The sequence below is a fragment of the Dreissena polymorpha genome, chromosome 14, assembly GCF_020536995.1.
Source record: "Dreissena polymorpha isolate Duluth1 chromosome 14, UMN_Dpol_1.0, whole genome shotgun sequence".
NCBI lineage: Eukaryota > Metazoa > Mollusca > Bivalvia > Myida > Dreissenidae > Dreissena > Dreissena polymorpha.
In genome coordinates this window covers 32,356,680-32,373,649 of record NC_068368.1, presented here as the reverse complement: position 1 = coordinate 32,373,649, position 16,970 = coordinate 32,356,680, and the positions used below count along the sequence as shown (strand labels likewise).

Genomic DNA, 16,970 nt, shown 5'->3' with positions numbered 1-16,970 from the left:
GCCGCAGTTGCAAGACAAGGATTGTCAACAGCTAGCTACACATCCCCTATCTAATTAACCCATTTATGCCCTGTGGACTCTCCCATCCTAGTAAATTGGATCATTTATTTCCAAAATTAGAGATGTCTGGTATATTTATTTCTATATTTAGAATATTTGTTACAGAAATTCCTCTAAGCAAACAGCGCAGACCCAGATTAGCATGCGGCGTCTCATCTACATGTAGGTCTAAGCTGTTTGCCAAGGCCTTTTTTTCTAGACGCTAGGCATAAATAGGTTAAAGACATAATTATAGCAATGGGCACTGCAAATCAGTAGTGCAATATCAGTGATTTTTTTTTGCTCACAATTACAGCCGATCTTCGGCTGCTTCCCAATTGCAAAAATCCACGTTTTTTCCCAAAAATCTGACCACAAATTTCCCCAAAAAAAGCCAGATTTCCAAAAAAAAAAAAAAATTTAAATTTTTTTTTTTTTTTTTTAAGAAAGAAGTCTCTTATAACTTAATTATGATTTCTTAACTCTAGATCTCAACATTATTTTTTTAACATCCTACAAAATATATAACTTTAATTTAGTCTTTTTTGTCAATAAATCATTCCTAAATTTGCCACTTTTATTGATTTAAAAAATCCCAATTTGACCAGACTCCTTTTCTAGAAAACACTCTGAACATGCACTTAAAAACAAAATCAATTCTTTTACTTATAATCCTATTTATAATGCTTAATTTTTCCCAATTTCATGGTTTATCGCGCTATTTTTCCCAATTTCACGATTTATCACGCTAATTTTCCAAATTCAAATGGCACAGGCTGTAACAAATTTAAGCAAAAAAAAATCACTGAATATAGTTAACAATGCTGGCTAATCAGGATGATATTTTTCATGTTTATGAAATTTTTGGTTTGATGCAAGTCACTTCTAGACACTGTATGTGGTAAGATACATCTTGGATTAGCCAGTGCAGAAGACAAATGGCTGATCTTGGATAAGATTTTACTCACTTCATATAGCTTCACCTTTAGCTTAATTCTAAGCTTCACAGATCTTCGTAGTTTTGAAAATTGTTATCATATTAATGTGCTAATAAAACTATCATATTTGGAATAGTTTAAAATAATTCTTATCATAAGGAAAATGATCATAATAAGAGGGCCATGATGGCCCTGAATCGCTCACCTGACTAACCAAATACAATCCCAACCCAGATTTCATCAAGATAAACATTCTGACCAAATTTCATAAAGATTAGATGAAAACTGTGACCTCTTGTCTACACAAGGTTTTTCTATTATTTGACCTAGTGACCTAGTTTTTGACCCCAGGTGACCCAAATACAATCCCAACCCAGATTTCATCAAGATAAACATTCTGATCAAATTTTATAAAGATTGGATGAAAACTGTGACCCCTTTCATACACAAGGTTTTTCTATTACTTGACCTAGTGACCTAGTTTTTGACCCCAGATGACCCAAATACAATCCCAACCCAGATTTTATCAAGATAAACATTCTGACCAAATTTCATAAAGATTGGATGAAAACTGTGACCTCTATTGTCTATACAAGGTTTTTCTATTACTTGACCTAGTGACCTAGTTTTTTACCTAGTGACCTAGTTTTTTACCTAGTGACCTAGTTTTTGACCCCAGATGACCCAAATACAAACCCAACCCAGATTTCATCAAGATAAACATTCTGACCAAATGTCATAAAGATTGGATGAAAACTGTGACCTCTACTGTCTACACAAACAAATTGTTGACGGTTTTTCTATTATTTGAACTAGTGACCTAGTTTTTGACCTCAGATGACCCAAATACAATCCCAACCCAGATTTAATCAAGATAAACATTCTGACCAAATTTCACAAAGATTGGATGAAAACTGTGACCTCTTTAGTCTACACAAGGTTTTTCTATTATTTGACTTAGTTTTTGACCTAGTGACCTAGTTTTTGTCCCCAGATGACCCAAATACAATCCCAACCCAGATTTTATCAAGATATACATTCTGACCAAATTTCATAAAGATTGGATGAAAACTGTGACCTCTACTGTCTACACAAGGTTTTTCTATTATTTGACCTAGTTTTTTACCTAGTGACCTAGTTTTTGACCCCAGATGACCCAAATACATTCCCAACCCAGATTTCATCAGGATAAACATTCTGACCAAATATCATAAAGATTGGATGAAAACTGTGACTTCTACCGTCTACACAAGGTTTTTCTATTATTTGACATAGTGACCTAGTTTTTGACCCCAGATGACCCAAATACAATCCCTACCCAGATTTCATCAAGATAAACAGTCTGACCAAATTTCATAAAGATTGGATGAAAACTGCGACCTCTATTGTCTACACAAGGTTTTTCTATTATTTGACCTATTATGTGACTTAGTTTTTGACCTAGTTTTTGACCCCAGATGACCCAAATACAATCCCAACCCAGATTTCATCAAGATGAACATTCTGACCAAATTTCATAAAGATTGGATGAAAACTGTGACCTCTACTGTCTACACAAACAAATTGTTGACGGACGGACGCACACACATACGGACGCCGGACATCACATGGTCACATAAGCTCACCATGTCACTTCGTGACAGGTAAGCTAACAAAAAAAATTCTGCCCAGGGGGTTGAACCCAGGACCTCTGGAATCAGAAGCCGACTTTCTATCACTACGCCATGCAGGCTTATGGTAGTAGTATTTTAAACTATGATGGTAATACATAGTTTTGCTTAATTATCACTGAAAAGCGTAACAAAACACTTACTACGTATTATTTTGCTTGTTTGAATTTAAGGAATACATTCATTTTCAAATCCATGACCTTGTTTTTTTTCCGCAAGACTGTGAACAAGTCCCTTTGAAGTCCCAATAAAGATGAATAGGTGAAATTAAGCCTTGGACAGACATTAACATAAATTCTAGGAAAACTGTATATTAAAGGTTTAAACTTAATGTATTCCCTCTGAGATTAATTTTGTTTATTTAAAGCACTTTTAAAAACAAAAACGCTGTACTTTAAGTCAAACAATTTGTAAACACTAGCTTTGTACTATAATATACTTCTAATCGTCATAAGCTAGTCAAGTCACTTGGCTATAAAATATTTTGTACAGTATCCAAATTTTGAAAAAATCATTCATTTCATAGAAAACTAAATTATTACAATACATACCAACCATAAACAAATAATTTATCGTACAGTCGAAACTGACCTAATGACCACTTGAGAAAAAAGGTCACCTGTCCATAAAGGCCAATATATTCCACTCCGAAATTCATGTTTGAACTGAAAACAACGGTCATGCGTCGGTCGTCTCGAAAATTAAAAACACATCATATCATTAATTTTGTCCGTCTATATTGCGGGAAAAGTGTCTGATATTGGTAAATGCCTTTGATATTATAAAAGCGGCCCACTGCGAGTAAACAAATAATAGGGTGTTGAGAAACGGTCGAAACAAAGGATCACGATCGCCGTTTGTGCATCCATGACTGGTAAGTAAAATTGTCTCACCATTATTACATTTATTGGCTTTGCATTTTGACTGCATGAAACAGGTGAATTAACAATAACAATAATAATAGCAATTATCGTCCACAGACATTACGCATGAGCACGTGACAAAGTCAATTGAGCTTTATCGCTGATTAAGTGTTTAAAACAACATTGAACTGGCAAGTGTTATGGCGTCGAGTGAATTGTTTGATTGTTGCGAGTGAGAATGGTTGCGTGTGTTTTAAAGTTTTTTGCGTGATAAGTTATCTTATTTTTGTGCATGATGTTCTATGTCTTTTTGATAAAGAATGAAAGATTGTTTGTATTTTGTATGATTTTAATGAATGAAAATGCTGTTTCTGTGATGTTTGCGTACAAATAAATCTTAACAAAATTTGTGCGTCTTTTTCTTTGAATGAAAGCGGTACAGTTACACCGTAATATCGCTTTTTATGACAGCCAATCCGCTTTTTAGACTTGTTTGGACGTGACATCAATGGCAGGTGACAAGCTTTATTTACTGAATGATCGAGTTGCATGAGAAAACTATTATACTAGCGTTGATAAACATTGATTTAGTTTAACAATATGAAATTAAATCAATCTTTTAAGATACTATTCTGTAATATTCAATATAAGTTATTTCTTTTATTATGCTTAGTTATCGGCAATGAGCCTTTGTTTTACACTGTATGCAAATGACTGGGTGGGGTAACGACGTAGCAATACTACTAACTGACCAACTATCTTAAAATTGTGATCTGAAAACAACGGTCACCTGTTGACAACGGTCACTTTGGTCATTTCCCTTGACTGACCGCTGTTCTCAGGTTTGACTGTATACCTTTTTTTAAGCACAAGTTTTCTGAACTGGTTTAAATATTCAACACATCAACTAGTTTTCTGAACTGGTTTAAATATTCAACCCAAGAACTGGATTCTTGAAAACATGCATGTGGTTTACATTTTCTCCCACAAGACACTAGGCCATAATAATCAACAATACAAGTATTTAAAACATTTTCTCTTTTTTCAAGAAAATGCAAAATACAATTCGTCCATTATGCTTTATGTTATGTATTTGTTAAATCATGGTTAAAGTTATTGTTCCCTTGCCAAACCTTATTTGTATCTTTAAAATCTGTTATGCCTACAACACTCCTAAACTGTTGCTTACCCTTTCTCTTTGGTGTCTTACTGCCCTCGTCATTGGAGGAATTGTTCTCCTTGTTCTCCTTTGATGAATCGTCGCCCCCTGAGTCACTATTTGACTGGTTATTGCTGGTGTTAGTGGCAGGAGGGCTGGGCAGGGGCGGTTGACTGGTTGCCACCGGTGGGGCTGGTTTCATGGTGGGCGGCGCAGTTTTTCCCTTCAACAAGGTAGGAGAGGTCACTTCGGTCACTTCACTTAAGGCTGGCCAGTTCTCATCACTTAAATTGCTAGTGTCCTGGAAAATAACAAGAGATTTTTGTTTAATTATGCGAATACAAATAAATCAACCATACCTTCTCAAGGTCATAACCCAAAACAATGTTTCTATATTTAATAGCAGCGACCTTGACCTATCCAAGCACATATGGAATACATGTATCAAGTTTCACTTCAATTGCTGATTATATGTATAAGTTACAGAGACAAATTATAACAAGACTATTGTCAAGCAATATAAGTCCCCTACCGGCTCCACCATTGTCAGAAATTCCATTTTCAGAATTTTTTATTTTATTTGTTGCCATAGCAACCAGAATTGTTGACGTAGGAACAAAATGAAATGACGTGCATATTGTTCATATTGCCATCTATCCATGTTTCAAGTTTCATGAAAAAATATTTATAACTTTAAAAGTTATCGCAGGATCCAGAACACCACCATTTTCAGCAGTATTTCTAGTCTATTTGTTGCTATAGAATTTTTGACGTAGGAACGAAATGAAATGACGTGCATAATGTCCATATTGACATCTATCCATGTTTTAAGTTTCATGAAAAAATATTAAGAACTTTTAAAGTTATCGCAGGATCCAGAAAAGTGTGACAGACAGACTGACAGACTGAGCGCAAACTATAAGTCCCCTCCGGTGAAACCGGTAGGGGAATAATTATTATTATCCAAAGGGAGATGGCAATATCCCAAAAAATGGTGCAAAAACAACACATTCGAATGAAATTCCACAAACCATTTCTGAAAATTTCAACTTGCATATATTATTAATTTAATTTCTACATGTAAAATTGCCCCTAATTGTTACAAGTTTCAAACTAGATTTACAAAAGTTGGCCCATAGGGTAATTTTAATATGGAGACTTCATGTTTTAAGTTTGTGATGAATAAATAAGAATGAAATACCTCAAGCCATTCCTAAGAAACTACCTAGCATAAAAAACATTCACCTTGCTTAGACACTTTAAAATGTTCTTGTCAACACAGTAAAAGTACTAGGTACCTAAAAGATTCGTTTAAAGGATTCAACCTATGTATCCGTGTTCATTATAAATGTAGGAAAATAACTTATTAAATGACAGCTGAAGTGTAAGTAATGGACAAGAAACCTAAATTGTGTATATAATAAATGTTTCCTTGGAAATACTTAAGGTGGAGCGCACCTTTGCTTGCCTGTTGACAGCATTTGAGTGAGTATCTTTGAGCTCCGGCACTGGAGACTTCTTTGGTTCCGCCACCTTCACTGCTGGAGCTGCTGTTGAAAAAATATATTTATGCCAATATAATAATTGAGCCAAACTCTAGGAAAAAAGGGCTAAATGCATGAGCATAATGTATTGTCCCAGATTAGCCTGTGAAGTCATGTTACAACAATTTCTGTTTAATGGATTTTTTAAGGATGTCTTTTTTTGGAAAAAGTGTTGTCCCTGATAAGCCAACACGGCAGATGTCCATGATGATTCAAGTATACACCCTTTAATCTGCAACAGCAGGGGGTATAACAAATTGAATCCCTAACGAAATAATCATCCTCATTATAGTACATAATTATGGTATTAAGCTCATTAAAGAACTGGACTGCAGGTTATTTTGCTATATTCATCATATAAATTAATTATTTGTATTTTACAGATAATATTTCATTTAAAGCTTCTTCACATACTTTTAGCTGATTGGCTAAAAACATTCCCACAACCTTTAATTTTATTGGGTTCATATGATTTATAACAACAACAAACGTGATATATACATGTACATTGCTCTGAGCATGTAACATTCTTCAACTTTAACTATCACATACTTGTAAAAATTGAGATCTGTACCTTTCCATTTATAATAAGGTCAAACTGCAAGTTTATATTTAAACTTTTCTGGGGCACACAAGTCATGATCAAAGTTTATTTATCTTGTTTTCTTCATTCTTCACCAGATAAAATTGGCCAGACAGTAGTTGTTAGCTAGAGCTTATTATAGCCCAAAGACACAGCACCTATCAAACAATCAACATGTCATTGTAACACTTTATTTCAACCAGTAAATGCATATCAGCTGACAAAAGTGAATTAAACTACTAGTTAAGCAGAATTTGTTCATGCTCAATGTCAATTAAATTATATGTTCAAATAGCTGTAGGGCCCTTCCATATTTAACCTGTTTACACCTTACTGTTGTTTCCCATTATAATTATCGCAGGGCCCTTGCGGGCAATCAAGGGAAGCTACCCACATCCCTCATGAGGGGCAATTTTTGTGCCATTTCCCTTTTATGGTAGATTATTTAACTTAATCTCTCATTACTACAATTATATAATAATGTTTGCACTTGATTTATTGCCTTTTTTTATAATTTGACACTCAAATGAGACTATATTGTAATACAATTGTAATGATGAATTATAAAGTAAATGTCAATATAACAGAAGCAGGGCTATAGATAGCAAGCGTATTTGCGTTATTACGCAATTAAAATAACCAAAAACGTAATTAAATTCAAGCGTACAAAAACTCAAATATAAATTTAATAACGTAATTCCTGTAAAAAACCTTGCGTCACAAAAAGCAATTCCTATGAAAACCGGGCGTATTTTTTAGACTGGTTATTTTCCATACAAAAATGTATCTGATAGTTTATAATTATGCCGTCCTATGAAGAAAAGAAGGAAGTCTTTCCAGCTGTTATAAATCTTTGGGGTAATATTGTAATTATTCGTAGACCCGTCAGATTTCTACTTTCATTTTCAAAGTATTTAACTCAAAATGACCCGAAAATGGAGTGCACTGCTTTGAACAGCCATCACTTATCAATTGTGCAGCGATTGTCATGAACTCGGTCTTATTCAACGCAAAAATGAATAAACTTTGATCACGAATTCAGTAATTGTTTGATGTAATGTACAGGTTCCTTTTTGAACTCCATTTGCATAAATAATGTAGTAACATTTTTTATATTATATAATTTTGTCATTCCTTAAATAACTCAATTGAGTTAAAAAAAAACGGGGGGTGAAAAACCAAATTAAGCTCAAAAGTAGGGGGTGCAAATTTTTGCTAAAACTCTATTGACTTTACAAAAACCCAATTGTTGTCAAAAACAGGGGCTGAATTACCCAATATACCCCAAAAATTATCTATAGCCCTGCAGAAGTAAAACTCCTGTTTCTCCAGCAGTATTTCTCTCACATTTTACACACACAAACATGGTCCTTTATTTATTTCAAATGACTGTTTTCAGTGCTAAAATAATTATAGAAGACATATTTTCTTCTGTCATCTCTGAACTAGTCAGCCAATATGTTATCATATGACACCGATGCCTGTATGCCTGTTTGGTTTTTATTAGGTGAATCATTGCTATTGGCTAATACTGTTTGTTTGAAGAGAACATCAAATGTTTGCACTAGGCAATCTTTTTTATTAAGCTTTATAAATCGTTAACGGTGTAGATATTACATCATTCAAGTGCACAAAACGCAATATTTAGCTTCTACAGCCATATCAATGAGGCTTGAAAACACAAACTCTGTTTAAAAAATTAGTGCGAAAAAGTGTGGGAAGACATAGAAATATGGCAGTAAACAAGAGGGCCTGAAAGGCCCAAAGTTGCTCACCTGAGATTCAAAGGAACTGACCTGTTCTGTGCAGCCCAAAATGTCATTAGAACAATATGTTCTTACCAACTTTCATGACTAGTGAACACCCTGGCAGTCCCGTTTTTCAACAGAACAGAACCATTTTCATACGAATCCAAGATATCATTTAAACAAATTTACTGACAAAGTTTCATGAAGATTCATAAGTGTATATAATTAAAAATGCCCCGCCCACTGGTGGCCATGTTTTTCAAGCAACTGCAACCACTTTCGAACTTGTCCAAAATATCATTGGGACAAATTTTCTGACAAAGTTTCATGATGATCGTACAATAAATATGGCTTCTAGAGTGTTAACAAGGTTTAAATATAGCTATATAAGGAAAAATGCCACGCCCCCATGGCGGCCATGTTTTTCCACCAACCAGAACCATTTTCGAACTCATCCAAGATATCATTGGGACAAATCCTGATTCCTCTGACCAAGTTTCATGATGATCGGACAATAAATGTGGCCTCTAGAGTGTTAACAAGGTTTTACAAAAGCATCATATATAGCCATATTTGGAAAAATGCCCCGCCCCTGGTGGCCATGTTTTTTAAGCAACCGAAACCATTTTTGAACTATCCAAGATATCATTAGGACAAATCTTCTGACCAAGTTTCATGAAGATTGGAAAATAAATGTGGCCTCTAGAGTGTTAACAAGGTTTTACTATAGCCATATAAGGAAAAATGCCCCGCCCCCTGGCAGCCATGTTTTTCAACCAACTGGCATCATTTTTGAACTCATCCAAGATATTATTGGGGTGAATCTTCTGACCAAGTTTCATGAAGATCGGACAATAAATGTGGCCTCTAGAGTGTTAACAAGATTTTACTATAGCCATATATAGCCATATAAGGAAAAATGCCCCGCCCTTGGCAGCCACGTTTTTCAAGCAAACGTAACCATTTTTCGAACTCATCCAAGATATCATTGAGACCAATCTTCTGATCCAATTTCATGAAGATTGGACAATAAATGTGGCCTCTAGAGTGTTAACAAGGTTTTACTATAGCTATATGAGGAAAACTGCCCCGCCCCCTGGCGGCCATGTTTTTTCACCGATCTGGACCATTTTCGAACTCGTCCAAGATATCAATGAAACCAATGTTTTGACCAAGTTTCATGATGATTGGGCAAAAATTGTGACTTTAAGAGTGTTCACAAGGTTTCTCTATAGCCATATAAGGAATACTGCCCCGCCCCCTGGCCGCTATGTTTTTCAATGGACCGGAACCATTTTTGAACTCAACCAACACATCATTTAGACAAACATTTTGACAAAGTTACATGAAGATTGGGCATCAAATGTGACTTCTACAGTGTTCACAAGTTTTTTCTTTTTTTTACCTAGTGACCTAGCTTTTGACCCAGCATGACCCAGTTTCGAACTCAGTTGAGGTATCAATGGGACAGATGTTCTGACCAAATTTCATGAAGATCAGACAATAAATGTGGCCTCTATAGTGTTAACAAGGCAAAATGTTGACGACGGATGACGCAAGACGGACAAAAAGCAATCACAAAAGCTCACCATGAGCACGTTGTGCTCAGGTGAGCTAAAAACACACATAAAGGGCCCTGTAACATCAGACAATTGACAACTCTGAAATTTTTCTACATGTTCAACAATTTAAAGAGAAATGTCAGCAATTTTCCTAACAATCTGACTGTGAAGTTGTTTGAAAATCAAGTTTAACAAGACTATTGTCAAGCAATATAAGTCCCCAGATTTATATATATATATATATATATATATATTTGTAGCCATAGCAACCATTATTTTTGACGATGGAAAAAAATGAAATGACGTGCATAATGTCCATATTGCCATCTATCAATGTTCCAAGTTTCATGAAAAAAATATTAAGAACTAAGTTATCGCAGGATCCAGAAAACCACCATTTTCAGCAGTATTTCAAGTCTATTTGTTGCCATAGCAACCATATTTTTTGACGTAAGAACAAATTGAAAGTACGTGCATAATGTCCATATTGCCATATATCCATGGTCCAAGTTTCATGAAAAAATATGAAGAACTTTTTAAGTTATCACAGGATCCAGAAAAGTGTGACGAACAGACTGACAGACAGACTGACGGAGCGCAAACCATAAGTCCCCTCCAGTAAAACTGGTAGGGGTTTAAAAATCCTTCTTATTTTTCCAAACAAAAGAGCATATTTAACACCCATCTTTCCCATGTCTGACATGAACTAAGTAATATAATTGTTCTTAACACAATTCTCACCATTGTGCATCTACATATGAAGTTTCAAAGTTGTAAGTGGAAGCACTTAGATTTTAGAGCCAATGTAAAGGTTTTAGCACGACGCCAGGGGACGGCGAGCAGGCTATGACAATACCTCGGGTTTTCTCAGAAAACAGCCTCGCTAAAAAAGTATGTACATTATTTAAAACAAAATGATCACACTCTTCGAGCTAACATTCTAAATAACACTCACATTGGCTACTAATTTCAAATTTCTTAGCGACAAACTAGACAAAATGAGACAATAAAAGATTGGAAAACTAGTACATCTTAAATTTCAAATGTTTATTTAAAGTGCCAATCCCGACATTATGAGAAACTTCAATATTGTTAACTAAAAATACTAAATTAATGCTTATTTTTTGTACCGCAGATGAGCCATTTAGTTAATGCTTTAGTGGAGTCTGCAACTTACATCTGATTGATCTCTTGAAGTGTGAATGCTGAGATTTATTATCATTAACTTCTCAAACACATGAAAGATAACTAAGTTTGACCTTGACCTTTAAGGTAGAAAACAGATGTAACACTCAACTAGCCATCTTCTACACAATGGTCATGAACAAATATGAAAGAATGGCAATGATGAAAGATTTTTTTTATTATAAGTACTTACAAGCAATTTAACAGTAAAATGATCTTTGACGTAGGAAGATCAGTGTAACATGTGACACATCGTCTTTTGAAGCTGATCATGTGTGCCTAATTATTTATAAATCTTTTTAAATATGGCACTTATGGCCCGGACAAACAATTGTAAGCTGTATAATGGTTGAATTAGATCTTTGACCTCTAAATGTGACCTTAGTCTTTGAGGTATCGAGACCAGTGTTGCCATATGTCGTCTTATAATGGTATAATGGCTTACAACTGCACCGAGATAATTCAAAATCCATCAATATATGGTGAAATGATGGCAGAGACATACATTTTTGACAAATATCAAACTCCATTTTAATATGGTTATAAGCATTTTCAGAGAGTTTGGTGACGATCGCATGAAAACTGGTTGAGTTAGACATAGTAAACCAAAAAGTGCAGACTAACTGACATAAAAATGTACTGCTCTCATGACTGATAATACATCACTTTAAAATATGTACATGTATCTGAATACGCTTGTCACGAGTCAAGTTGGCTGTTTTCATAGCTGATTGGCATTCATATGCTTCGTGCAATCATTATTGTTTAAACATGTATATATTTTCTATATGAGCATAGAAAATGCATTAATTGAATATGTTATTTATAATAAGCATGTGCAATAAAAAAACTGTCCCATAAATTATAATTGGCAATAAGATAAACTTTTACCATTAAGTTAACTGATAAAAATCTTGCACATATGTTAACCTATTTCTCAATGAATTTCAAACTAAACAGGAATTTGCTGAACCACCCATGCATAGACAAGGAAAGAAAAGCACTAAAATACTTGTACAAGTGCTGCTTATTAATTACATAAAATAAACCAAATTAAATGTGTACATGATATCAAAAGCCAAAATGTTTACCGTTACCTGCCACTATATCACACCACATTTTTGCAGTTCAGTTCAGTTAAGGCCTAGCAATAATAATGTTAAGTGAGGTTATGTGTATCCTGTTTGAATGACAAAAATATTTCACTGTAACCTATTGCTAAACTCCATTAACCACTCCACAGCCATTTAGAAAACAGCACCTGTTTAACAGCTATCATTACAAGAAACAACTACTGTTGAAGCAGTTCACATTAGCAAATTGATTTCCAGAAACAGGCATCAATTAAGAGTGCAATTTGACAATATGGACCATGTTTTAAATATCATGGCATTCTAAGAAAACAGAAAATCCATTTGAAAATGTCACCAATGTTCATTAAAACTAAAAAATGTGTCCCTACAGGGTTGCTTTCCACAGTAATCTAGCATATACACAAACACATGTGACCACTATCTCCTCCCATATGGTTGTGCAACTTCGTGTTCAACATAACCTGACATTACCTAGGGGCAATCAGACCAGACTGGCATGCAGTAAAGAGAGGTAACCAGCTCTTATTTGCTGAAATTATAATGGCGGAGTTGCGCAATCATGTGTGACAATGTTCATTGAAAAGAGGCAGAATAAAAAAGGTCTTACATCCACTACCTTAAGCTGTAGGAGTGTATGTCTCTACTACATAAATTTGTAAGTGTCCTTTTTGTTCCACATGCAGAGAAACAGGATTGCAACTTTGATTTTATACTTTCACTATGCCAAACATCTTAACAAAAAAACAAACATATCCAGAAATATGTGAATTATCCATTCTATAAAAAAGACCATTCACATTTTTATGTTCACTGTTTCTCTTTCACATTCTGACAAATATAAGAAGTTATTCAATGTGATTTGTTCAGAAAATGGGTCATGTTGTTTGCATTAAATATTATTGAAGCACATGTTTTTCATTCAAAACAGTTTTGGGAAATAGCAAACAATGAGCACACTTTGCTGACGATCACTATGTCAGTCATTTCGTTTTTGACAACTTTGCAGTGTTCATGCATGAAAACCAAAATCATTCAACCTCAACCAATCATACCAATTGCTGAAAAATATAAGTGTTGTTGTTTTGCTAACAAATGCTTCAAAATTGAGGATACAAGTGTGCCCAGTATTATATTTACTAAGGGGGATTTTCTATGGATGGGAGATGAACACAATTTTTTTTTCGAAACCTTCCATTGGGAATTTTTAGCTCCAATTTGGGAAAACATATACTTTATTCCATTGGGAATGGGTCCGGTTACCGGACTAGATTTTGAATGAAAAAAACCACTGAGTTTAAGCAATTTACAGAGACTTTGTTAATTAAATTTAGGTATCAAGTTACCATTAATGTTGCACATAAAATAGTGGTTACACTGAAGTCGGCAAAACTAAACTTTTTGTCCTCATAGCCGATGGGGCAATGAAACATTCAACTTTTCATTACCAGACAGGTTTCATACAGATTTTCTCCAATGAAGTTCAAGCACTTTTTAAGCACTTTTCAAGGGAAAAAATCCAAATTCAAGCACTTTTTTAGTCCGACCTACTGAAAACTGTATATTTAAGGCCACAATTAAAATATTGTTGGTTTGCCCTTTACCGACCCTAGATTTAACAGGTGGTTAGGTAGGTAGGAAAATTATTTTATTTTATTTGAGAAATTATATGTTTAATACACTAATTGTCTATGAATATTTAAAACACTGTTATGAAAGGACTGTTGCAATGTACGAAGCCCTATGTAGCTTAACATTATCTAATTGTTTGCTGTTTTCTTGCATATATTAATATCAAATACATGTGTGTGTGTGTTATTACATCAAATATGTGTTCAATAAATGATGTTTATTGCTCAAATGTATTTGTCATTATTTAACTGCCAGACTGCTTTTATTTTTTACCTAAACATTTACCCTAATTAGCATACAACAAGCATTGAAGGAGTGTTACGAAAGACAGCCTAAAGCCTTCAATGGAATAATTCAGACATGGCGAAAGGCCGTCACATTTTACAGGCCAGATTGGCCTACCAGGAGAAAAAAATTTACAGGCCATTTGAAATTTTCACAGGCCTCAATTTTAAGTGTTTGACCGGGAAGTGCATAGAGCCATTAGTTTTGGCACGGCAAAGTAAATTCACAAAAGGGCAAACATAAGCATGAAAATTTGATTTGGGGAAATAAATTAAGCATGTTAGTTTCAGTTTGTGGATATATTAATGCTTTAAACATGTATACTTGAGTGTTGTTGATGTATTTAGCTAAGAGAAATTAATATATTAAATAAGTTTACCTTTAAATATCCATTTCACTAACATGCTGCCGCTGCCACTACAGTAAACTGTATAGAGTGGCAAACATAATAAAGCAGAATATGCACATGAATCTGATTAAACACAGATCCACTTACATATTAATCGAACCATGTTTGTCTTTTTTTTGCATTTTCGAATGATAATCCTGTAACTGTTAGATGTATTTTTCTATCGCGAGTAGATTGCATTCCAATTTTCAAACACTTGTTCTGTGAAATTTAGTACATACATTGCCAAACAAGAGATGTGTTTGTCAGAAACACAATGCCCCCTATTGCGCCGCTTTGAAGCAATAAATTTGACCTTGATGGATTACCATGACCTTGACCTTTCACCATTCAAAACGTGCAGCTTTATGAGATACACATGCATGCCAAATATCAAGTTTCTATGTTCAATATTTAAAAAGTAATATCAAAACTTTAATGTAAGGTTAAAGTTTTTTGTTGTTGTTTTTTTTACCTTTGACCTTGAAGGATGACCTTGACCTTTCACCACTCAAAATGTGCAGCTCCATGAGATACACATGCATGCCAAATATCAAGTTGCTATGTTCAATATTTCAAAAGTTATTCCAAAACTTAAATGTAAGGTTGAAGTTTTGATGACAGAATGACGGACAGTCAGGCCAAAAACAATATACCCCCGATCTATCGATCCGGGGGCATAAAAAAGAGTTATATAAGTATCTAAAACGTATGCTCCATTGTAAAATGACACGCGCTTTTCATTAATTAATACTAATTATATGACATCTGTCGCAATTTCGATAGTTTTTGTCCTCGCTGAGCATCGTTATTTCTTTTACTTGTCCGCCATCTTGGATCACGTTAACAACATGTGTGCAACAAACGTAAAATCGTATATGTCCGACTACTATCGCGAACCAACAGCTAAGTATGATGTCGTTAGGCGAGATGCCATTTTCACTGAACACAGCCGATCGCAATGCTGGTTATAGACGCTTGCATTACTGTGCATTCTGGGGCATATGAAATTCCAACCATCGGAGCGACCTAGATCGGTCAGGGGCGATAAGAATGGACAGAGATATAAATACGCACACAAATATATATTGCAGTCGGCTCTTTTATGATCTGCGACAAAAAAAATGAAAATAAAAAATATACGTTTTCAGAAATCGCAATAAAATATTTTGGGTCGGGGGGTAAAAAGTGAGTCGGTCAGTAAAGGGCAAACAAACTTTATTTTAATTTAGGCTTTCTTTTGTGTACAATACTGACAACATTTTCGCTAAATTGGTCTCTTCTTGCTTAACATTCTATGTGACTTACAACAGTCTGCACTACCCTGCTACAGTAACATGGCTAAAAGTGAGGAAGGTTGAAAAAGTCTGAAAAAAACCCTGGGGGCTAGGTGGCTGGAAGGCCCCTGGTCAGCTCCAGGGCGATTCCCTGGTTGGGGGCCCAGGGTGCCGAAGGCTCCCGGAAGCTCCTGGAAACAAGATGTGTTTGTGAAACACAATGTCCCCCTATATGACGTTTGACCTTAAAGGATGACCTTGACCTTGTGAAGGATGACCTTGACCTTTCACCACTCAAAATGTGCAGCTCCATGAGATAAACATGCATGCCAAATATCAAGTTGCTATCTTCAATATTGCAAAAGTTTTCATAAAATAAGCAATTTGGGCCACATATATTTGACCTCTGACCTTGAAGGATGACCTTGACCTTTCATCACTCAAAATGTGCAGCTCCATGAGATGCACATGCATGCCAAATATCAAGTTGCTATCTTCAATATTGCAAAAGTATTTATAAAATAAGCGATTTGGGCCACATATATTTGACCTCTGACCTTGAAGGATGACCTTGACCTTTCACCACTCAAAATGTGCAGCTCCATGAGATACACATGCATGCCAAATATAAAGTTGCTATCTTCAATATTGCAAAAGTATTCATAAAATGAGCGATTTTGGCCACATATATTTGACCTCTGACCTTGAAGGATGACCTTGACCTTTCACCACTCAAAATGTGCAGCTTCATGAGATACACATGCATGCCAAATATATAGCAAAAGTTATTGCAAAATGTTATAGTTGGCACAAACAGACCAACAGACCAACAGACAGGGCAAAAACAATATGTCCCCCACTACTATAGTGGGGGACATAAAAAGCATTTTAGATGGCCAAGGAATGCACTATCCTGGCTTTAAATTTGGAACACAAATTAAGTCCAGAAATTAATATTAGAATTTAGAACGAGTGAGAATAAATGATAATCATATCTTATACACCA

General features: G+C 34.9%; 1 protein-coding gene across 6 annotated transcripts in view; it reads right to left on the bottom strand.

Moving 5' to 3' along the window:
* Positions 1-16,970, bottom strand: part of LOC127857685 (la-related protein 1B-like) — an 85,661-nt gene that overhangs the window by 34,506 nt on the left and 34,185 nt on the right. For 2 of the 6 annotated variants that reach the window (XM_052394300.1, XM_052394302.1), the window contains exons 2-3: positions 6,128-6,219; positions 4,700-4,970 (exon numbers count right to left, since the gene is read on the bottom strand). In XM_052394300.1, the coding sequence (XP_052250260.1) occupies positions 4,700-4,970; positions 6,128-6,219 (363 nt within the window). Of the gene's footprint in view, positions 1-4,699; positions 4,971-6,127; positions 6,220-12,388; positions 12,715-12,753; positions 12,860-16,970 lie in introns of those variants that run through there. The other 4 variants (XM_052394303.1, XM_052394304.1, XM_052394305.1 and 1 more) reach the window with 4 other exon arrangements.